This window comes from Amblyomma americanum, chromosome 7 (assembly GCF_052857255.1).
Source record: "Amblyomma americanum isolate KBUSLIRL-KWMA chromosome 7, ASM5285725v1, whole genome shotgun sequence".
Taxonomy (NCBI): domain Eukaryota; kingdom Metazoa; phylum Arthropoda; class Arachnida; order Ixodida; family Ixodidae; genus Amblyomma; species Amblyomma americanum.
The window spans coordinates 58,469,023-58,491,973 of NC_135503.1; the positions used below are offsets into that span (position 1 = coordinate 58,469,023).

General features: G+C 46.7%; 3 protein-coding genes across 5 annotated transcripts in view; 1 reads left to right on the plus strand and 2 right to left on the minus strand.

Moving 5' to 3' along the window:
• Window positions 1-2,364, minus strand: part of LOC144099183 (U3 small nucleolar RNA-associated protein 14 homolog A) — a 28,189-nt gene extending 25,825 nt beyond the window's left edge. For 2 of the 3 annotated variants that reach the window (XR_013307338.1, XM_077632319.1), the window contains exons 1-4: window positions 2,227-2,363; window positions 2,084-2,138; window positions 1,776-1,852; window positions 58-116 (exon numbers count right to left, since the gene is read on the minus strand). Coding sequence is in view for 2 of the 3 variants with exons in the window: in XM_077632319.1 (XP_077488445.1) it covers window positions 58-116; window positions 1,776-1,852; window positions 2,084-2,138; window positions 2,227-2,258 (223 nt within the window). In the remaining variant the exon portion in view is untranslated. Of the gene's footprint in view, window positions 1-57; window positions 117-1,775; window positions 1,853-2,083; window positions 2,139-2,226 lie in introns of all 3 variants that reach the window. The other variant, XM_077632320.1, reaches the window with a different exon arrangement.
• Window positions 2,365-2,490: 126 nt separating this feature from the next.
• CHMP2B (Charged multivesicular body protein 2b) lies at window positions 2,491-7,237 on the plus strand. Its single transcript, XM_077632321.1, has 8 exons — window positions 2,491-2,645; window positions 2,788-2,879; window positions 2,951-2,992; window positions 3,129-3,230; window positions 3,315-3,365; window positions 3,438-3,540; window positions 4,682-4,788; window positions 6,670-7,237. The coding sequence occupies exons 1-8, from the start codon at window positions 2,612-2,614 to the stop codon at window positions 6,778-6,780; spliced, it is 642 nt and encodes a 213-aa protein (XP_077488447.1). The 5' UTR covers window positions 2,491-2,611; the 3' UTR covers window positions 6,781-7,237.
• Window positions 7,238-8,048: 811 nt separating this feature from the next.
• On the minus strand, window positions 8,049-20,369 carry LOC144099182 (putative phosphorylase b kinase regulatory subunit alpha). Its single transcript, XM_077632318.1, has 6 exons — window positions 20,297-20,369; window positions 18,227-19,545; window positions 16,047-17,420; window positions 10,829-11,080; window positions 9,835-10,041; window positions 8,049-8,479 (listed from the first exon to the last, which is right to left on the minus strand). The coding sequence occupies exons 2-6, from the start codon at window positions 19,541-19,543 to the stop codon at window positions 8,126-8,128; spliced, it is 3,504 nt and encodes a 1,167-aa protein (XP_077488444.1). The 5' UTR covers window positions 19,544-19,545; window positions 20,297-20,369; the 3' UTR covers window positions 8,049-8,125.
• Between the last annotated feature and the right edge of the window lie 2,582 nt (window positions 20,370-22,951).

The following is a 22,951-nucleotide window of genomic DNA, read 5'->3' on the forward strand; positions in this document are numbered from 1 at the left end:
TAATTAAAAAAAGATAAATATGGGCATGACAACAACAGCGAAAAGAGAATACTGTACCTTTTGAGAGGTCATATTCAGAGACTGTTAAGCTTGGCTCAGTCCGTGGTGTCACCTTTCTGGAAGCACACATTTTATAAATAAATAATAAAAAAGACCTTTGCATAAAACTATCCGATACATTACATAAACACTCTTTGAGGTAATGCTGAAAAAAGATAGCTACGAGCCTCTGGCATTCCGCACATACCCGCTCACTAGTATATGACGCAAGACTGCACAACATTAAACCATGACCTGGATACCTGCAGTGCGAAGTATGCAGGGTGGAATATCACAACAACAAAACATACTTAGCCTACCCGGCGGCTCTTGAAACATCCCACTTCCTAACATACTCAGCAACCAAACTCATTACTCCTGGAAGAGCTCGACCCTTCCCTTAAAGCCCCATATGGCAGCAGTTAGTGGTGTAAACCACCTGCACCTTCAAGACAAAGCCATAAGACGTAGCTTGGATTTGAGGAGAGACGACAAGTAATACCCAAGGCCACCTCAGTCATCCCAGGATGACTCTGGCTCAGACAGAAGTAACATGGAAAGCACTGAGGCAATTACTCTTTTCCACAAAGAAGAATTTATAGCTGCATCATAAGAGACATTATAGGCTAACCTGTGGTGCATCTGAATTACCCATACAGTATGGTATTCCTTTACGCAGTAGGTAGCTTGTGGCGCTTCTCTTAAAGGAGCTCAAATAGACGGCCACGTATGCTTCGAGGCTATCATCTAGGCTTGTTATCCAGTTTAGCTTAGCCCTGTACTGGTGTGGCGAGCTCCCACTGAAGCTCATGTAATACAATGCTAGCTATATAAACGATGTTGACCAAATTCATGACGTTCGGCGTTCACAGGGGGGAACCTGTGCACAGGACAAAACAAGTACAGAGCAACGCATTCTTGTGTGGCCACAAGAATGCATTAAGAACGCACTTAAAGTGATGCTTAGTTCCCAGCCCACCTCGATACAATTCTTATTGGCTAACTAGTAAAAGCAGCTATTGTTGGTCCCGACTTGTCACAACGATGATGCCATCGCCATTTCCACAAGAACAGGGTCCCACATACAGCTATCATTGCAATAAATTCTTTCTCTCCATCCAGTCACTGTCTCTGGGGGAGGGGGGAACATTCCTTGTTGAAAACATAACCACTTGTCTCGTCCTGTCCTGTTTCTGAGCCGTTTTCCCTGTAACGATGAAATATCAACTTGCCCAAACCATTGCACTAACGGGAAAACATAACATGGATGAAATGAGCCATCGGATGCATGACCACGCAGTTGGTCAGCCATTCCAAAAACATATTCAGATTGCAGTTGTCACAGTCGATCTCCGCTGGCTGGCACGACTGCTCATTAGCAAGTCAGTCATGCTGCATGTTCACACCCCATGCTGTCAACCTAACAGGATCACATAGCCCGGCGCGTAGCCACAGAAAAGCCACAAAGCCTGTATAAATGCTAGCTTATTGCCACAGTACATTTCTCAGTCAATAGATGAACTGAAATTGTGGGTTGCCGCAGCCTTCCCGTTTTTGTTTCCAGCATTCAATGAATGTGCTTTAAGTTGTCCACTTGAATTTAACAGCTAAAAATCTCTGCACACAGCACGGGGATGAAAGAAAAATCTTAATGAGAAAAAGCTAGCTTGCAGCAAAGAGCTAGTCGGGAACCAAATACAAGCACATGTCGTAAAGCCACAAAAACCACAGCTTACTTTTTCCCTCCCAGGGATCCGATGGCATCCAACAACTTCTTGTGACGAAATGAATCGACCTGATCCTTGCGCTTTGACTGCAGTAGCGACGGAGAAAAAGGCAGACAAAATAATTGGGTTCTCAATGTGTGGAGTAAAAAAAGCGCTTTCAGGCGAAAGAAAAGCTTGAAATCAATTGCAAACTAATATAGAAGAATAAACTCGAGGCCACAGGCTTCAAGGTATGTTATTTAAGTGCATGAGTGGTACAATTACTTAAATGAAATCAATAAACGAAGCGATAGAAACAAACAACACGGATGACAAACCTTGCGGTCTTCGCTGTCCTTTCCAAATTCCTCTTGCAGCAAGTCAGGCTTTTTGCTGGAACATTACATAATTTATATGATTTCGTCCTCAGCTATGAAACTATCAAAACAACGCAAGATCACTGATCAATCTGCATACAAACCATAAAGCATCCATCAACGTGGAGGCAGCCATGTTTCAAGCACACGTGCGAACTACGGCTGGCTACGGTTCCTACTACGGTGGTTAGCGAAGTGGCAAAGCACAAAAGCGCTAGGAGCATCACGGTAGCTTAATGTATCCTTAAAGTTTTAATTGTGTTGTAGCACAATTTTGCAGTGTTATTGCACTGTAACTCTTGAACTTTTTTTGAAAAACAAAACTGCCAGAACCATTCCAAACTACGGCACTGCGGCTCGCAATAACAGCTATTCACTGACTCAACTCAATGGAGGCGTGAAGCAGTGTGGAGCAACTTTGTGAAACTGCTACGGCACTTTTGGTTTTTCGCGATCTTCGTATGCTGAGCTGACAGCAATACAGCGAAAATGAGCCTATTCGGAAAGAAAGTATCGCCTGCAGGTAAGCTGACAGCCATCGAAACAGCTTCACTGCCATTTTCACGTATTATTGTCGTATCACTTGCTGTAGCGTCATGTCCTGCTTCCACAAAAAAAGATTGTGATTTCTATTCCACTTTATTTCAATCTATTTATTGCTTCAGAGCAAATGCGGCAACAGAATAGGGAGCTTCGAAAAACACAGAGAGACATTGAGAGGGACAGGCGGGAGCTAGAAAGGCAAGAGAAACAACTGGTAAGACATACGACCCTCCGCATATGAGGGGCAGAAATACGATGCTTTATATCCGTTGTTTTCTCTTTCAGGAACTCGAAATAAAGAAGGCGGCTAATCAGGGGAATAAACAGGTGCGTGGTAGTACTATTTCTGTTGAATAGTTGCCTTGTGTGTAAATCGTGGGAATCGATAGAGGCTTGTAACCTCCTGCCTCCACCATAATCGGCTACAGTGATTTGTGCAAAGCTTGGCCCTTACCTTTTTCAGGTCTGCACTGTTTTAGCGAAACAGCTAGTGCAGATACGTAAGCAGAAAGCCAGGACATATGCTGCCACGTCCAAAGTCCAAGCCATCGGCTCGCAATCAAAGGTAACACTCGTCACCAGCTGTCAGCTCACCGAGCACAGCAGCGAGACGTTTTCAGTGACTGAATGTCGTTTCGTAATTTTACAGTTAATGAACGCCAACGTGAAACTCGCGAACGCAATGGCCACGACTGCAAAGGTGAGGAATCCTCATCGCCTTTGTTTGATGTTTGTTTTCGCAGTTGTTACATACATGACATCTTTTTTTCAGACCATGGGCGAAGTCAACAAACGCATCAAGCCTCAGGACATTGCCAAGACAATGCAAGACTTTGAGAAGGAGAGCACGAAAATGGGCATGACTGAGGAAATAGGCAAGTGCTGTGCTTTTGTGCCATTTAGAACAGCACACATTTACTTCAGAATTGCATATTCAATTTATAATTTTCATATTCATCTTGCTTTGGCAAAATATTCAACTACCTTGCACATATTTGAAAGGCCACTGGGCATACCTGATTAGAAATAATGCTTGGAAGATCTGTTTTATTTTCAATTAATTGTAGTGCCTCTAAGCAGTTGCATAATCTTAAAGATGAGGCAATGCTGTGTTATTACCTTTGTCAGTTCTGTTTGCTATTTGTTGCTCAAAATAACTGCCTAAAAATGTATTGCTAAAAGCTAACAGTATTATGCTAAGACATTTAAGGAACTGTAAATTGTATTCCACTGCTGCTGCCACAGGTAATCAAATCTACCCTACTATAAGTCTGTGTTAAATGTATTTATCACTTCTTTTTCAAAAGTATACTGATTAGTTATTTGCTTATTTACCTTTGCAAATTGTGACAAGGAAAGGTAATTGCTGCCTCCATCTCAGTTTTTACTGTGAAAGCAGTACCAGTGTTACAATGTGAATATGACAGCTCCTGTCTGGCTTATATTGGAAAAAATAGTGCACAAAATACAGAGGAGCAGTGCACTTCTTTCTTTCTTCTTGTCCTTGGTCTTTTGTGCGCTGTTTTTTCCGGTATCAACTTATACCAACTCGCCCAACTGAACGTTCTACTAAGTCACATTCCCTGTCTGGCTGTAGCCTCGGAGAGTGAAACCTTCCAAGCTAGCGCGCTGCCCACCCATACACTACTGCCCTGGATCCACCGCCCCACCCTGCCCCGGCCCACCTTCACCCTCCAGAGATGTTATTCACCACCCACCCACACAAACTCTGCCCTCTGGAGGCACCACCCACACTAAACTACCTACCTCTGTCCTCCAAAAGGCAGTGTAAAATGGCATGTTTGCGGACAGGTTGGTGCAATTCCGTTTGAGTGGGCCAACTTGAACATTTAGACACAGACGTGTGTCAATGTTAAAGACAAGCAGGACAGCGATGTGTCCTACTTGTCTTTTTAGAGTAAAAGCATCAAAGTAATCATCTAGGGTAAATCTAACTGCTTTTGCAGAATTGTCATACCAGGTGTCTGATCGTCCTGTAATCTTTTATTTGCGTAGTCGATGACACACTCAACTCAATCTTGGATGAATCTGGTGACGAAGAAGAGCAGGACGCCATTGTCAACAAGGTTTTGGATGAAATCGGTATTGAGATGACTGGAAAGGTGAGCTTTGTTGAAAGGCACTATGCAGTAATTGTAGTGAAACATGAAAGGGTTCTTTCTTCCTTTTGAAATCGTAATGAGGTCTTCACATCCCATAATGTATGCTACTTTTAACTTCACTATATTGTTTCTATTGGCCATATCCTGCGCATTTTTTCTTTGTAAGTTATTTCGCCTTGTGATTAGCTTTTTGTTAAGTATTGTCTATATTGAACGCGGTTTTCCGGATATATAAAACCACCGAGCGACAAACTATGTCTGCTCAACTGTCAGGCAGCAGGCTTTGCCTCGCTGCGCGAGTACTTGGTGGTGGTGCAGCAAGCTTTTTGTGTCATGGTTCATGCTTCATCTCGCGCTTACCAGCAGTGCCACGAACGATATTTTGCCCGAACATTTTGCAGCCAGGTGGTCAGCACCCTTTTACCCCTCTCACAACCATTGCTAATAGCGCTGGAACCAGCGACATGGTAGCGACCCTAAGCCCTTGCCAATTGGCGCAGACTGAGGCAAAATTATTTTTCTTTTTGCTTTTAAGCCTCACCATAATTTTATATCACGGAAGCTGTGAAAATTGCGATAGCTCTCCTTTTGGCGTCCCGATTCTCACGCGACTCCGCTGTAATGCAGGAAAGCCACCTAGCTGACGTTTGACCAGGCTCCGCCGTGTGCTGGTGGTGCTGTGCAGCGAAGCCAACCTAACTGGCATTTGGCGCTTGGTTTTTGTGGTGCCGATAATTGGCGCAAGCAGCTTTAGAATGGCGATAAAGCTGCAGAAAATGTCTCCCTTTTTCTCTAGTTAAGATCACCTGAGTTGCTGTCCCTCCACCGACTAACTTGCGCTGCTCCTGCGAGCATTTTGGAAGAAGTTTAATATTAAGAATTTCGGCCATATCGAACTATTTTACAATTTTTCACCTGTTCCCATGACGAGGTTTGTACTGTAGGGCATTGTCCGCATGTTATGATAAATCGGCCCTTATGGGGAATTGAATTCCCCATGTGAAGAAATATTTTAGATATGAGCATGTAAGTGAGAAGCAGCTTCTTAAGTTGTGCTCAAGGAAGAAGAAAGAAAAAGCAATGAAAATTATTGTGGCTTTTGAGTTGATAAGCTAATTAACGGCTTTTTGAAGAGTATAGGCGCCAAATTTGTGGCTGCGTTTTATTGTATTTAATGATTTTAAGACATCAGTATACATGAACCACCATGTGGTGTTTGCCTACAATCATTAAATAATTTGTTTGAATTTCTTTTCCGTGCTGTTTCAGCCACCAGGCGATAGCTGTGACGTCAAGGTTCGACATTATTCACATGAGGAATGAAAAAACTGCAATGTAATCCCTGCTTTGTCATTTTGATTCACCACAGTGCTTAAGCTAGCCTGTCTCAAGATTCGGAATGACAACAAATGAAGAAGCAGCTATTATTATTCGCAGTTTTTTCATGCTTTACGGGACGTATTTTGCACCTTGATGTCAGAGCCATTGTTCAGCAGTTGAAATTTAAACCAAAACTGTATGAAGGAAGATAATCAATTGTGAATTGTTTAGCTGTCTTAGGCAAATATCACGTGTCGATCCACATGCATGAATATAAAGCTGTCATTGCAAAGAAAACCTCCAGCCAAAATTTCATGTGTGTACTCCTTTAAGCTATTCTCAAAGTAACAGAAATAAAAAGTAATGAAGATCTTAAATTCTGACTTGGTAAGTGGATTAGAAAAATTTGGTCAAAAATGGCTCTTAGGAAATCAGGTTCTTTTGGCATTAGCTGCAAGAGTGAATTCATCAAAATTCATCGAAGGTCTTGTTTCAAAGCTAAGTCTTGCAGTGTGTTGATGTTCTTGCTTACAATCTTTTTTATGTTTCTCATTTGTGCAGCTTGCTGCTGCTCCATCTGCCAGGTCCGACCCTCTTGGCGAAGGGTCTAGCAAGGCACGACTGCCAACAGACGATGAAATAGAGCGCCAGCTTGCCAAGTTGAAGATGTGAACGCTTAGTTTTCTTACTTTTGCTTGTGTGAAGCCTTTGTAATATATGTACAGACGGTCGGTTGTGATATCGATCTTGGGACAAGAATGTTTCAAGTGTATTGCTGACCCTTTATTTTATTTAGACTTTTCATGTTCAGTAAGCAAGTAGCGCTGAAACTTTAACGGCATCCTGTTCGCTATCTCAAGACATTGTAATTAAAAATGTGTTAGTTCGGAGAGTGGAGATTTTGTTTCAGAGGATATTTTTGCTATGCATTTGCACTGGAAATGGATTTTTGAGATATATCTGTTGTTGTGCAAAAAGCACCTTGGCGCAAGTGTAGGTTGAGCTGATCCTTATGCAGCAGTACTTTCGGCAGCTGTGCTGAGTATCATTAGTATTGTGTGCCTTTACCACTTGAAAAAATGAATTCTGCACTGCAAAACTCAATAAATCACAAATGTGCTTTTTTCAAGGCAACCTCCTTCTCTTCCACCTTTGGCGAGAGGCAGGGGTGGCCATAAGTCATTTCAGTGTCGTCCTTGCATAGCATAATGTGGTTAGCGGATATTGGCACAAGCTAATGATAATGGTTGCGTATAGATTTGTGCCAACAGAGGATGCAGCTGCCTTCAAATAATGTGCTTTTCAGAAATAGTTTAAAGTGCACTTTAATTCACGTATTTCACAGTACTTGGTAAAGCAATGTTTTTATTCTTATAGCAGAGGCGTGAAGTAGGACTACATAGTCTTTCGGGGCATGAAAAAAAAAAAAAAAACTTGTACGGAGCAGTCGTCTTCCTCCAGAGAACATCATAATGGTGATCTCTATTGTACATTGTCCGACAGTCGAATTGCTCTCTAGAAACTCTACGCTGGTTCTAAGTTATCGACAGCTGTTTCAGGCTTAGCAGACAGTAAGCAAGCTGTCACATCGCGAAACACAGCCATTGCTGTGGAAACAGCTTAAATGTTGATTATCTTACGACATGCAGGAGTGACCACAGAGGCTTAAAAGCTGTGCCTGGCATGGGAGTTCATTAATACAATTTATACCCACTAAACTGCATATTGAGTGGTTCATATCACGACAGGGTGCCTACACTGTGAATTCTAATTGAACGTTTGTGTTAACGCAGCCAGGAAGAGTATTGGTGGCATGTGTGCCAGCATGTAGTAGCTGTGTACATGCAAGAAATTACAGAAATGGGAACACACAAGCTGTAGATCATGTATATGAATAGCAGCAAGACTGTCCAAGCTCTGATCAGTAGCTTTCTCTTCAGTGTAGCCTAAGTTGCGACGCAATTTAAACTATAAAAAAATATAGAAAGATGGGGGTGGAGGGGACAGCAGGAAGCGGTCATGAGGTCGTGCAGTCCAGAAGGGAGGCGTTCACTTCCGGCACGACGAGGGAGACAGCACGCAGCAGGTAGGTCATGGTGCCGTAGCATCCGCTTGGCGCAGAGTCGTAGAAGTGCTGGCAGATGCCCACGGCCGCCTGGCAGGGCATGGCGGGCTTCGCGCCCGCTGCGCAGCACAGTGTAGCGTCGCCCTTGGTCTGGCGCTGGTCCTCGAGGAAGAAGCCGTGTGCGCGCTGCACCACGGACTCGACGTCGATGGGCGCCTTGAAGGTGGTCACTATGTCATTCTCCACCGCCAGGCTGATCACCATCAGCGCCTCGACCATCAGCTGCCGATACTCGGGCTCCGGGACCTGGGCAATAGTGGGACTACTGGTCAGCGTGGACTGGTCAGCAGGAAAGCTAGTTTCAGGCATAAGAAGCTTTAACGGCGCAGTCCATCCCACGCCGATGCCGCCGCTGATGTCTTGGACGAAACGGCAGCTTTAGTCTATTATACGGAAAGGTTCTTGAATGATGGGTAGGGTTAGCAGTGCAACGAATATGAAACGGCACTGTGAAGTGGTAGCCACGATGGGTGATAAGTAATGTAAGCTGCTGCTGAGCCCGAGGAGGCTGATTCAATCCAGGCTGCGTTTCGATGGAGGCGAAAGGAAACCTGTTCCCGAGTGCTGTGCGATGTCAGTGCATGTTAAAGATCCCCAGGTAGTCGATATTATTCCAGAGCCTTCCCCTTGGGCACCTCTTCATTCAATTCCACCATCTTTCCCTCAGGGCTCGGTCGAGGTGTCCAACGAGAAGACTGCTATTCGCCCTTTCATATATAATCTTCATTTCGGTTTGGCTTATGGACTATGGGGTTTAACATCCCAAAGCAACTCGGGCTATAAGGGGCAGTCTAGTGAAGGGCTCCGTAAATTTCGACTACCTGGAGTCCTTTAATGTGCACTGACATCTCTCAGTACACGGACCTTAGAATTTCGCCTCCATCGAAATTCGACATCCGCGGCCGGGATCAAACCCGCGTCTTTCGGCTCAGCAGCCGAGCGCCATACCCACTGAGCAATTTCACCCTAGTTATCCACTGCCAAGTAGCTTTAACTGGCGCAGGCTAGATGGCCGCAAAGATATTCTGGGCTTGAAGGTTGTTTCTGATGATTCTAAGGTTAACGGCACATGATAGCTTTGGTGCTCTAGCAAAGCTCCCGTAAAGGGAGAAGTTAGATGCAACAATAGCTGCATGCATGTTTCCACGAGGGCGGCCACTCGAAGGCTTTCTGGTTCACATGAGCACACGGGGCACATTCCCGACAACGGCCACTGCGAGCTCAACTTCGATAACACATTAAAAATCCTTGCCTAAATGTCACCGGGCCACGTACCTGGTTTGCTTTTGGGCTGTATAGTGGAGCAACTAACTATACATCTACGGTCTTAAAGGTTGAGGATTGCAGCATTAGCGTTCGCATAAGTGGGCCACGTGGCTGAAACGCCAACCATTGTACTAGGCCTACCTTAGTGCGCGTGGGAGTTTGATTTGATTCTCTGCAAAGTGTAGGAATAGCTGCAAGGTGCAAGGCACCCAGTCTAGTCATCTACTGGTTCGTTTTTCTTTTTTCAAGAGAAAGACGTGGTAACTCAGTTGCTGTGCTCTCGCAGTTTATCAGGAACTCGTGCTTCGACAGTGGCGGTGCAAATGTATCCTTACCCTGTTCAGCATCTCTTCGACGCGCAGCCCGAATTTGATCTCCCCGGCGGTCATCTCCTTGGTGAGGGCCACGGGCAGGCAGTATCCCCGTACCCACACTCCGGGGGAGCGCTCCAGGATGCCCCAGACGTGGTTGTAGAACTCCTCTGGCACCCGGTTCAGGGCGCCGTCCAGTCGGCGGCGCCGCAGCCACAGACCCTGGGCACCCTGGGTGTGAGCAGCAGACGAGATGAGGTTAAAAGCCCACTTGTGGACACTTATGGGTTCTTACTTCTGGAAGCCATGAAGTGGAAGATGTACATGCCTTTTTTTCCTGGCAGTTAAAATGCTTGGCACGCTTTCAAGCCACTGCCAGCGCCTATGGCTGACCGAATTAGGGTTATGCCTCTCTTAGCAAGACGTCTGGAAAAGGCAGCCATGCTCACACGCGTCTCTGTAGGCTCCAGAGACAGTGCTGACAGGCAAGGCTTGAGTATACATGTCACGACTCCACGTGCTTGCACGAAAACCGAGACTAAAGCTAGCTCGGCAGCTTTAGCCGCAATATATGTATACGTGGTAATGCTTCTGCATGTAAGGTACATGCACGCCCCATCGGCTTCCAGTAACAACATTGGGGTTTTACACACAAGGTATACGATATGGTTGTCTGTAAAGCTCCTACATCTCTCGTTTCTCAAAGGGCGCACGTTACTGTGGAAAGTGTCTTAATTCACTTTCAGATTTATCGCACAGTATAAATCTGTCAGCTGTGCAATAGAAACAAGGCGAACTAAGCATCCGCACGTAAATTAATACATTTTGCGTTCTGCGGCTTGGGCTTGGCAGAATTTAGGCTTCTATTTTTATCATAGGTCTAGGTAGGCCTCTGCTAGAAGCTTCTATAGCGAAGGGGACTGAATTCAAAGGGCGCTGAAGCAATTTCGCCTCACGGCTGGCCTCGATCGGAGCCAGAGTGGCCTTCGCAAACTTCGTTCAGGAAATGCAGAGGCACCTCGTTCCCAAGCGGGGTTGACGTCTCTTCGAGCTCCTTGAGCCCGAAGCCTTCAATCCCAATGCGCTTGTTGGTGAAGGTGCCCGGACTGGCGCCGGGCATCGTGGAGATGTCTTGCGTGTTCTCCAGTTCGGTGCCGCTCATGATGTTCATCAGCAACGACTGCATGTCGAACGGGCTCAAGTTCAACAGCCGGTCAGTTGCTTCTGATGCGCCGCACCGGGACGTGTGGGCCACCTCCGCCATCATCACCTGCATGTTTCAGCGCAGCAGCAAGGTGAGATTTGTTGCGCTCACACTGAGACTATGCTGCCTCTCAATACTCTTCAGATTTCCGACAGTAACACACGTGGTGATTTACGGCATACGGTCGAGCCCATTTTTAACTGCCGCAGTTATAACGAACGCTTGCCTATGACGAACAATATTCAATTCAATTTTATTTCCCATGTACACATGGTGAAAGTCGAGAGAAAAAAGCCAGAAATTGTGGCTTGACATGCCCCTCGGCCCCTGCATTTCAGGACAGCAGGCAACATGCAAATTACGTACACAAGTAACGTCGCAAAATGCTAACAATGGTTGTCAAGAACTGTTGGTGCATCATTAGAAAAAAAAATAAGGAATGAAGCGTACACAAAAAATAACAAAAAAGAAACAGAAAAATATACTTAATAGAAAAACAGGTCTTTGGTTATTCAAATCAGGTCAACATTTAATGGAACGAAAGAAATAAAGAAGCAGTGAAAGCATGGTGAAATCCAAAAAGTAGTGCATACATCCAGTATATCTTTGTGGCATGCTCGCGATACACCAACTTTTGAATCATGAAACTTATTTAAAAGATGGAGCAACGGGTTTGCTAGTCTATATGTACCATATATTGTGCGGCATGTTGGAATATGCCATAGTTCGCTGTGTCTCCTAGGGTAAACTACATTTAGCAAAATGTGTGCCGTGTCATGCAAGTAATTCACATTTTTTTTTTGTCCTTATATATTTCAGCCAGCCTAACATTATACATTTCATGTAATTTTATGGCATTGAACTGGCGGAAATAATCACATCTGTTTATATCAGAACGGACGTTTAGTATTGCACGTAGAGCCTTCTGTAAAACTATCTTATTTTTACTAGTACCTGTAGTTCCCAAACTAAGTGCGTTTAGTTTACTTGGGACATAAAGAGCGAATTATACAAGAAGTTTAACATTGCATGGAACTAAGTGACGATGCCGGTTAATGATCCCTGTGACGAGAAAGCTTACTGATGACAGCGTTAACATGATTGTCCCAGCTTAGCCGGCTGTTGAAATGTACCCCTAGTATCTAAATATTGTCTACAGCCTTTATCGTTTCCAAACCTAGCTTAAGATCACATTGTAGAATACTGTTTTTATTTTTTGGTTTGAATATAACAGCCTTAGTTTTAGTTACATTAATTTTCAACTCATTATTAAGGGACCATTGATGGAGTATACTTAGTGTCCTATTTGCCTTGTTTATCCCATCTTCACATGCCCTTAATGAGAACAGTGAGACGTCATCTGCATACATAACATAATTCGCATGCAGGCATTGATTAACGATGTCATTTAGAAGCGGCCCAAGGATACTTCCCTGAGGTATGCCAGCAGTTACTTTTTTTTACTGAGGATCGACAGTTATTAATACTTACAAACTGAAAGTGGTGTGCAAGATATGACGCAAGAAGCGCATGAACATGACCCCTGAAGCCGTATTCGAACAGTTTTGCCAAAAGTATATTATGACTGATGTGGTCCAAAGCCTGCGAAAAATCTATAAAAACACCAAGGGCAAGTTTTTTTTCCTCGAAAACACTGTAAGATGTACTCTTTCTGGCTTAGTAATGCTGTCTCGGTAGATTTATGTTTGATAAAACCAAACTGCCAATCTGTTATTATTTGGTGTTTGTCACAAAACCATGATATTCGCGTGCGGATAATTTTTTCTAGTCCTTTAGAAAAGATGGGCAGCATGGAAACTGGCCTACAATTTGAAACACAAACCTTATTACCTTTCTTATAGAAAGCTGTTACTTTAGCAATTTGCATGCACCGTGGAAACACTCCGTATATATGTGCTAAAATTGGGGTTAGAATATCTAAAACGTGCTTCACAGGCCGTATCTGCAAATAATCCGCATCGTGGCATCTGCTGTTCTTCATCTTCATGAATGCAGTGAATACTTCAGAACATGTAGATGGACTTAGATACATAGAATCGCTACTTTGCCTGATGCGAGCATCATATTATGTTTGACAAACTTTGGTATTCTCGGCTAACGAAATATTGATTAAATGCCGCTGCTGGTTCCTGCCCATTTACACTTAGTCCTTGAATAAGTACTTCTTGAGGAGAGCTAGTTTGTGGTGTGCGTAAAACAACGTTGTTAATCTGGTTCCGTAAGTTTCAGGAATCATCGTGGCATGATTTGAATTTTCCATCGTAATATGAATCCCTAGCACGGCTTAACTTTTTGTTTAGCTTATTTCTGAGGACTTTGTATTGCTGATAGTTTGGGATCGCGTGTATTAATGAAGTCTTGGTACATTTTTTTTTCGATTGTATCTCCTTGAGCAGTTGTGATGTCATCCACTCCCTGCGCCCTTTCCGAGGTGCTACGTGCGCCTTGTACGGAAAATGTTCGGTGTAAAGCGCTTTAAATTTATCAATAAAGCTTTCATAGGCGGCTTCCACAAGTAGGTGCTGGTTTTTCTTCATACCTGATTTCACCCCTAGCAGTATTGGGAAATGGTCACTAAGGTCAAAGACAGCAGACACAATGCTCTTTTCATCTACATTAGTAATAAAAAGGTCAATGAGTGATTCTGTACGCATAGAAACTCTTGTAGGCGTGCCAATTGTGTTAATGCAGCCATTTGCGGAGAGAAGCAAAATAAAATCTTTTGCTGTGCGGCTATCGGAAAGCAGATTTACATTAAAATCGCCGCCCAGAGTGACACTCATGAGGTTGTTAAGAGTTCACAAAATTCAAAAATATGTCAATGAAAGAAAAGAATTCTGCAGTGCGGTCATCAGGAGGGCGGTAACAAACAGCAATAATAGTACGGTCAAAATTTAAGCAAACCATTTCGTAGTCAGAAGTGACACAACAAAATCTTAGTACTAGGTCACAATTTATATACTTTTTTACTAAAGCACGAACACCGCCACCACGATTTAGAAAGTACCGGGTGGAAGTGCCATCAAAATATACATTAAGGCTGCGGTACTGAGTCTCCGAAAAAATGGACAACCATGGCCTCATAGCGCACTCGTTTATAACGAATATAAGGAGGCGCCGTATGAACAGTATAAACTCGCCCCGTTGTCAGCGTCTCCAAACTCCCGTGGTCCCCCCTAAAGAAAATGAAAGTGTTGATTCTCCATGAGGCAATAAAAAGATGGCATGAAAACTGCAGTTAACCGCCGGCCGAGCACAACCCGACAGGCTACAAAGTCGATCGGTGCGTGCCGGCTGGGCAAGGAGCCTAAGGTGGAAGCAAAGGCGTGGTAAGAGCCAGATAGGAGCAGCGTTGAAAGCGAAACCACTGCGCACCGCCGGAAATCAAACAACGACAGCGATTTGGGAAGTTTGAATGGCAGCCACGAGGTATGCCGGTTACATAGTGGGCGCCTCCTGCCTAATCTATCTCCGCCTTCTTCACTGCTTCCAACCCCGCTTACCCCCTTTCCCCTCACCTACCCGAGGGAGCTGGGAGGCTGCCCTGCTCGGCTGCTCTACCTTAGGGAGCCAACGAGCTCTCGTGGCTAGGGCCCGAGCTGCCGCGGAAGCCGCAGGGGTCTCGGACTAGGGACCCCTCCTGGAATTTGTAACGGGCTGGCCCTTAAGGCCAGTCCCCGCTCTCTCCTGTAAATAGCTTTGAATAAATGTTTCCCACCGTCACCACTACGTGCAGACAGTCGCGCCGCCCTTGTGTAGCGGTCGAGCAGTGCGCACCAATCGACGAAAACAAATCAGTCGGTAGCAGATGGTTTTCGGGTAAGGCCCGTTTCACATGCATGCGATTTTCGCCTGCGACTCTGCGAATTCTGTCGGTCTGCGACTGGGGAGAGCCGCCGGTCTAGTCGCAGGCGGCTTGCGATCGAGTTTCGTCTGGTTGGTATTCAGTCGCTGTGTCGGTGTGTTCGCTCTGCGACTGACCAATGGAGAGCACCGAGACGGCGTGCGACGTGCGGTCACGTGGGAGCTGTTGCCGCGGTGGAAGCAAAACTGTTTATTCTAATGAAAACATACGGAATAATACCTTGCATCTAAAAATACGCTGGTCATAAAATAAACACATTACGTGTGACGTTTCTGTCGCGTTTAATAATGGGTTGCCTATCAAACATCAAGGAACCTTGCCTGTTCCTCCGACCGAATTCGTTGTGTCGGTGCCGCATGGGAAAGCACTGACCGAAAATCGCACTGCGGCCTACACCGGATATTTTCGGTCCAGTCGCAGCATGTGAAACGGGCCTAAAGCGTTAGTTGCCATGTGGTCTGTAGGCCTATGCGGCACTAATTCCGCTCGAAGGTTGCTTCATGAGTCTAGCAGCTGCGGCGAAGTGTCGCTATCTCAGAGGCTACGCTGTGCCCCCATTCACTTCAAAACTGCGGCAACCTGTCCTTTTCGACAAAGACGTCACAAGTTTCAATCGACCGGCGGGATTGTTCTTAAATCCAATTCTCTCGATGGTAAATGCACCTTTTGCTGTCGGACAAACGTCAAAGTAACTAGAAAAAGCCTTTAAATGAATTTTTGCCCAGATTATAAATTGCATGGAGTTTATTAAGCTGGGAAAACTGGGCTCGCACCAGCCCTGAATTGCATGTCTGCATTAAAAAAAATAAGCCAGCGTTGAATCGGCTAGGACAAGAATGGCATTGCTTTCGCGGTATATCACTCAGTTGTCGTTTTAGTGAAGAGTCTAACGGTCTGGTGCGCTAAGATGCCAACGGTTGTCCAGAAAAGTATTGGCCACCGAAGTAACAAAATACCGCGGTTTCAAATGCGTTAGCGCGCCGCTAGTGGCGACGGTGAATGCGAGGAGCCTTTAAGCGAAGAGATGGCTTACAGGAAGAGAAGAAGCCTTACCCCCGTCTCTTCTGCTTGGCTCACACCGCACTTGTGGAATTTCTGAAACACGCAGAGTGGTCGTATGGTCTACGTTATACCGGCGACACCAACCTGTATGAGGAGGCCCACGCGGAGGCGGTTCATTTTCTTGAAGAGGCCTGGACTGGTGCGGATGAATATGGCCAGGTAGGCGAGCAGCTCTTTGGTCAGCATGGCCGTGCTCTCGTCTCCCCTGTGCGCCCTGGCGATGATCACGTTCAGTTCCTTGGTCGAGAGTGGGCGCGTGATCACCTCTTCGCTCTGCGGCGGCATGCCCACGGTCACCTGCTTCTGGCGCACCAGCAAGGCAGTGACGGACTTGGCCAGGTCTTCGACCCGCTTGCCGAGAGAACTCGCGAAGTGTCGCACGAGGCCCCAGTGGTGCTCCTCGCAGGCACGCTCGTAGAATTCCAGGAACAACGTGCGCACGGTGATCACCGAGTTTGGGTAGCCCAGACCGGTGTCCCACGTGAGGCCCTTGCGTATGGCCAGGTAGTGCAGAATGTCTCCCTGCTCCTCCAGGCAATCGGTCTCGCGCAGGGTGTCCACCAGCTCCTTCGTGTCCACACTGTCCAGCTTGAGCTCGGCAAGGACATCGACCGTTGTCGTCGGCGCCGCGTCCTCTTCGATAGAGTTGCGGCGGGACGCTATGTTCGAAACTGACGGCGACGTCTGGTACGGCGAGACAGCGGTTGCGGGATTCTCCGGTATAGCGTGCTCCTGTGACGCGATGGTGCGGCTGCGCTTGATGATGCCGGAGACGAGTGGCTTCCGACGAGTCGCGGCACTCGACGCGCCCGAGAGGAGCTGGCTTTGCAGGCCTACCGAGCGAAGGAGCTCCGGATGCCGAGCTGCCCTGTCCAGGTAGGTCTGGACGCCTTGGGGCAGACTCTCAAAATCGCCTTCCTCGTAGTCGCGGAGAAATTCGAGGCTTACGACGCACGAGGTGTTCATGAAATCGCGCAGTTTGCCCAAGGAAACTCGCGTCGCGTTGATGTAGCCGCTGACTAGTTTCTTAATAGTCTGGCGCAGCGATGCTGGTAGCTTGTTGTGCACCAGGTGTCGGTCCCTCAAAATTACCACCACAGTAGGCCGGCCGTCGAAATACCAGTGGGAACGCAGTACAGCGACGTCCGAACGCAGTGTGCTGACGAAAAGGTCGACGTCGTTGACGAGGTGGAACTCCTCGCTGTCCAGGTTCTGAGGCATGAAGACAAACAGCCGGTCGTGGAGGCTGTACATCTTGCTGGTGGCTAAAAGACCCACGTCATTACTCTGGCGGCCAGTGAGGCCCATTTTTTGATTTTTGCCGAGGTGCGAGTATAGCTTCCCCAGCATTCGGGCCGGTTGCACCTCGAATGGTTGGACTTCACTCAACTTTTGGATGTCGGGGTAGAGTTCGGCTATTATGTCACGTAGAGCAGAGCTCTCAGCCAGTAGAACCACCTGGAAGTGTTAGGCAAGTTACAGTCATTACAGACCTGTCTTAGCAGAGAAAGGAGAAAATTAGTATTGGTGCCGATACGTTACGCCTCTGGTCAAATATAAGCATAATATAGCTATAGCAGGGAGTGATCAATTCTCCTGGAGGAAAGAAAACGGCGCTCAAGGTATTTTGCTGGTTTTCCAAAAAATACCTAGTACATAAAGCGTGTTTAGGAAAAGGAACAGTCTTGAGTGATGTGTTCACTAATCCAGGCAAGTTGACCACTCCCATGGTACTGCTACATCATACTGTCATTGTCACCTCATCACTAGTTGCGCACACGACGCCCACTGTCCCCTTTTGAAGTTCCTACCGACAGATATACGTTTTTCTGCGCGGTACCATAACTGGTGGTGTGGTGGTGCTTGGGGTTCTACGGCGCATAAGCAGTTGAGGCTAACATGCGCCAAACTCAAGGCTGGAAGTGTTTCAATTTGCTGACACTTCCTTCTTTTAGGAGTCTAACACAACTCGGGATAAGCAAGTCTACTACTGCATTTTCTCCTATGAGTTAGTTTGGGTGAAAGGAACGTGATTTTCGTAAAATACTCTGAAATGCGTTTTTCTTAGTTTCTACAGCTTTTTGTATTAAAATAAAATATGGTTTACTTTGACCGCTTCACTACATTATTCACTGAGGGGATTAAGTTATGTGCAGGTTAACTACCGCTACGTTATACTGTTTCGTCGTTAACGCTAACGATATGTGCCGCGTAGCGTTCACGAAAGACGTGTGAACAGTTCGACTGGTCAGGATGGTACCCACCTGGACAACGACATCTGGCCGCTTCAGCATGCCCAGCCGCCGGTTCAGAGGATCCATCTCTCCTGGCGAGATAATTTCGTCGTGCAAGAGGCGACCGACGATGTAGAGCGACTGGGCCCACACGAACGGGATTTGGCCGATGGGTATGCGGGGTTGGGTGTGCGGCATCTCGGACTCCTGGTCGGTGTGGTCGGCCTGCACGGCGTACATCTGCGGCACAAACCGCAATCCTTCTTCGGTCTTTATTAAAGTTCGCTCCAGAAGGTCGCAGTAGTCGTCCATCGTTGTACGGTCTCCGCGAAAGCAAGCGTCGATAACCATGTAGCAGAAAAAGAGCGGCCACTCGCACTCGATGTTCTCGAAGCCCTGCAGCTCCCAGGGCTCGTAGTAAGCGCGCCCTTTGTCTTCGCGCGGGGTCTTATATCCGTCGCGTAAGAAACGCTTGCAGCCGTACTGTCCTTGGAGCTTGTCGACGATAGCCATACGGGTATCGTCGATCAATTTCTGGTCGGTGACTGCGAAACCGGGAAACCCGATAACCGACATGAGGGCCGCGTCCACTTCCTTGGAGTTGGACTCTCGCGGAAGCATGGAGGACAGCACGGCGCCGCATTCTTCGGCCTCGTCCGACGGGACGTGGATCACCGACGGATCGCCGCCCCGGCCTCCGAACAGATCGAGCTCGCTCATAGCCTCCAGGGCAGCCTTGGCGATGCCCACGGAACTGGCGTTCAGCTCGCGCATGCCGCGGTTGGTCTTGTCCCCACGCTCCCAGACGCCGTAGTCGGGTATGCAGTAGGCTTCCTCGATGTAGAACACGAGGTTCTGCACGAAGGCCACTTCGTCGAGGTTGAAGACGATCTGCAGTCCGGACGCCGTCATCTGCGCCAGGACGAGGAGGTAGAGCGACGTCGCGTCCAGCTGCAAGTGACCCCAGTCCTCGTCGCCAACGCAGGCGCCTCGGGTGATGGAGCTGTACTTGGCGTGCAGGCTGTCGGTGGGCTTCTGCGTCTCCTTGAAGCTCTCGAGCTTCTCCTTCTGCTGCATCATGGCCATGAGCAAGCCTCGCATCAGTTTGACGCAGCACTGCTCGAGCTCGAAAGTACGAGCACGGTCCTCGTCCAGCTCGGTATTCTTGCGGTAGGCGAGCGAGAGGGCCCAGATGGAGAGCACGGCATAAACGTTGTCGCGCACCCAGGCGTGGTGCTCGTACTTCTCGGCAGGTATGAGGCCACTCGCGGGGTCCTGGTAGTCCAGGATGGTACGGTGCAGAAGCCGGTAGTAGTACCTCAGCCGAGGTCCGCTCTTCGTCGCCATGGCTGCAGGCAGATCAAATCCGCCAGAGCTCACGTTAGTGTCTTATAAGATGACTCGCTTGCCAGCGGCGTGCTTCATAACGAAGCTGTGGGAGCTGATTCAAGTAACGAAATAATAATTAGCAACCCTTGCAGGCTAAGACATTTTGATATTTATGGAGAAACAAGTATAATGCAGTTTCTAAGTCGAAGCCTCCATTTACAAGAGATATAAAACAATAACACTAAACTTTCTAAATTCCGTTTTTCTTATTGTTTCAGATACACCCTGCAATCTCTAACAGTGCGTCCCAAAGGCAAAAGGTTTCGAAAACCACAGGAATGCGGGAGCAAAACGAAGTGGCTGCACATGAGAACAAACGGTTGAAAAGAGTTGACTAAGTTTAGAGCACACGATGCCCACGAACAAACTGAGCTATTTACTGGTTTGCGTTACACAATTATTGAGGCATTCGAATTTTTTTTTACTCCTTATGTCTAAGGAACTCAGCTTTGGAGCTTAGCAAACCTAACTAATTTGCTCGTCACTGCTAAGTTCCGTAGCTGGAAACAATCCTTTCCAACCTGACTCAAACACTGCTTATTAAAAGGAGAGTTGGAGAAAATTCAGTGTTACCAAAATGCTTTGAACTCAATTATTCTTCCTAAATGGCAAACATCTTCCCGCTAAGCCTGCCTACGGAGCACTAGTCGTACCGCAGTGTGGCCTCAGCCAGTGCTGTCCCCTAGAAGCTGTACCTCCTGTCCCTCTTACCTTGCAGAGTCGAAGGTAAGGCTGGGACGGCAAGCTGGACGCGAAGACAGCGAAGGTTGACGCAGAGCAGAACCTCAACGGCGAACGCTGAGGCTGACCGTTGAAGAACCCGAGCCCCAGCTCGAGCGAGCACGTGGAGACGTGCAAGAGCCGGACATCTTCTTTTGCTTCTACTATTCTACAGCACACGTGGCACATGCAGACATGATGATGATGATGACGAAAACATTTTTAATTGCACCTAAAATTGGTAGTCGGACCCCCTATTCTGAGTCCATTGGATCTTGCTGCCGCCCTGCCTTCCAATCAGTATACATACTTAATACATTTTCAGAAATTGTTAGCTAATCAGGCGTTCAAAAACAAGTTAAAGAAATACTGCTGAGTGGAAATATTTGCTTGCACGATTAAAGCCATATGTATTTCTATTTATTTTGGTGCAATTTATTTGATGCAACTGCTCTCGTTGGACTAGACTTTTCACCTCCTTGTGAAGTTTGCCTGTGAAATTGTGAAGTGCTTTCTCTCCATTTCATTGTTTTACGGACTGTCAATTGTTTTTTTTTTGTTTTATTCCATTTTAGTACAAGTATGCTAACTGCTTTGCACTTACAAAGCGTATACATTTCCAATTTTAATACTATCCGCTTATTCTGTTTAATATTTCTGCTTTGTATAGATGATTAATGACTATGTAAGAGTTCTACCTTAGTAAATTTTCTGTGCAGGGGGTTGTTTAACTCCGAATGCGTTACTTCTGTAGTTTTCTGTCGATTCTGAACACGAGGGGATTGTGACCTTCGCCAGGCATTCAAGTGCATTTAGTACCAGCCTATCCTCGTACCTCAATGGTAAAGAAAAAAAATAGCTGTGGTTCAACCTAGCTGAGTCTAGTAAGACGAGCGAAAGCTCTGTTAAGCATGGGTATCCTATATCTGACGCCTTACCATGTCGTAAAGATCATGAGATTCCGCTTGACGGCGACGCTGTATCATCGAAGCACTGGTTCCGGCACATTGCTCATCCATGACTTTATGTGAAAGTAAGCACACGGCACACGCACGTCAAGCAATTTCCGGCAGTTGCTAGAGTGCCGTCGGCTCCGCATACGCAGCTGTGGCGAGGCGCAGCGAGTCACGTGGTTCGATAGTTGCTAGGCAAGCGAGCGCCGTCGGCTCAACTCGCGCAGCTGTGGCGAGGTGTGGCGAGTGACGTGGCATGACGTCAGAGCCAAGCTTCCGCTCCTCCTGGTTTGAAGGTCAAATTTCATAGCCTCATGGCATTCAGCTTAGTGCAGGAGGAGTATAGCTTTCGCTCTAAAATAAAGTCCTGAAAGCACATACCTAGAGCCTCTTGGTAAGGACCCAAAGCGACCTTGTGACCTGCCCCTTCTTCCAGGATCGTAGCCAACCGAACACAGAAGAATAGATGCAGAGGCTGTCACTGTGAGACAATACCACTGTGGAAGTGGCCGAATGGGCCTTCGGCAATCTGCTTCTCAATTAGCAGGGATGTCGGTTTAACTTTCCTAGAAGCGTGGGGTGCACGTGCGACTTCGCCTCGACGGCTGAAAACAACGACACGCGGTCCTGAGTAGAACACGGCTCGCGAGCGAACACTGGAAATGTCTTCTGGAATTGGCTTCTTCTTTCGGTCCTACTATAATCACGCGCGCAACCGGTACACATTTCTTATTGTGTAAATAGTTTGTGTACATTACTTCTCCCCCTATCCTCTCTTCCTGCTCCCTCACATCTTTCATTTCGTTTCTCCATTCTGCCTGCTATCCTTTATTTCCGCTGCCCCAGCTAAGGTGCTTCAGTATCGATGGCTGATGCCGGGCTAGCAAAAATCTTAGCCTTCATTTTTATTATTTTAATAAGCCACATAAACCACTGCTACCACTACTACTTTCGGTTCTTTTTTTTTCTTCACTTGAACGGCCGTCTTTTATTAAACCGCGTGGTTAGCCGCTGTCACCGGGCACGCCTCTCCTGGGTGGCAACTTGCGCCCAGGAAGCGAGGAATTCTCTCCCGGCTTCGCAAGACAGCGCGCTTATGTGTTCTCCGCTCGTCTGTTTGCTCGGCGCGTCGCGAGCTGCAGACAGGGTCATAACGGTGGATACAGAATCCAATCTTATCTCTCTGTTTGAATTAACGCATATCGCATTTTATAATTTCGTAATTTAACGTCCTGACACGGCGTTCAGATTTTTAAGAAAGAGAAATTGGTGGTAAGAAAATGGCATGTATTGCGTAAAGTTCAGTTAGAGTCGATTTTCTGGGCTGAAAGGCTGCGCGATTTTTTTCTTGAGAACAGCGCCGCAATAGGACGGCGTAAAAGATGCAAGTAAACGGGAAGAGTGCGGACTTGTAATTCCCTGTTTTATTGGAACAGAGTTTTTCTTTTCGGCATAGCGTGTCAACAGAATCCACAAGTGTATCGGCCCATGTTGGAAGATCAACTGCTTGGGCTCGTGTGGAAAATTCGCGGGTACGCTCTCGTGATCAACACTAGATGGCACATGTATAACTGATTATAACGCACCCTTTGATGTGCTCTTTTCGCGTTTCTATCTGATCTAATTGAACAGTCAGTTGTAAACCAGCACTCGTATTTTGGTTCCCTCTCATGCCTTTTGTCCACCGTCTTTT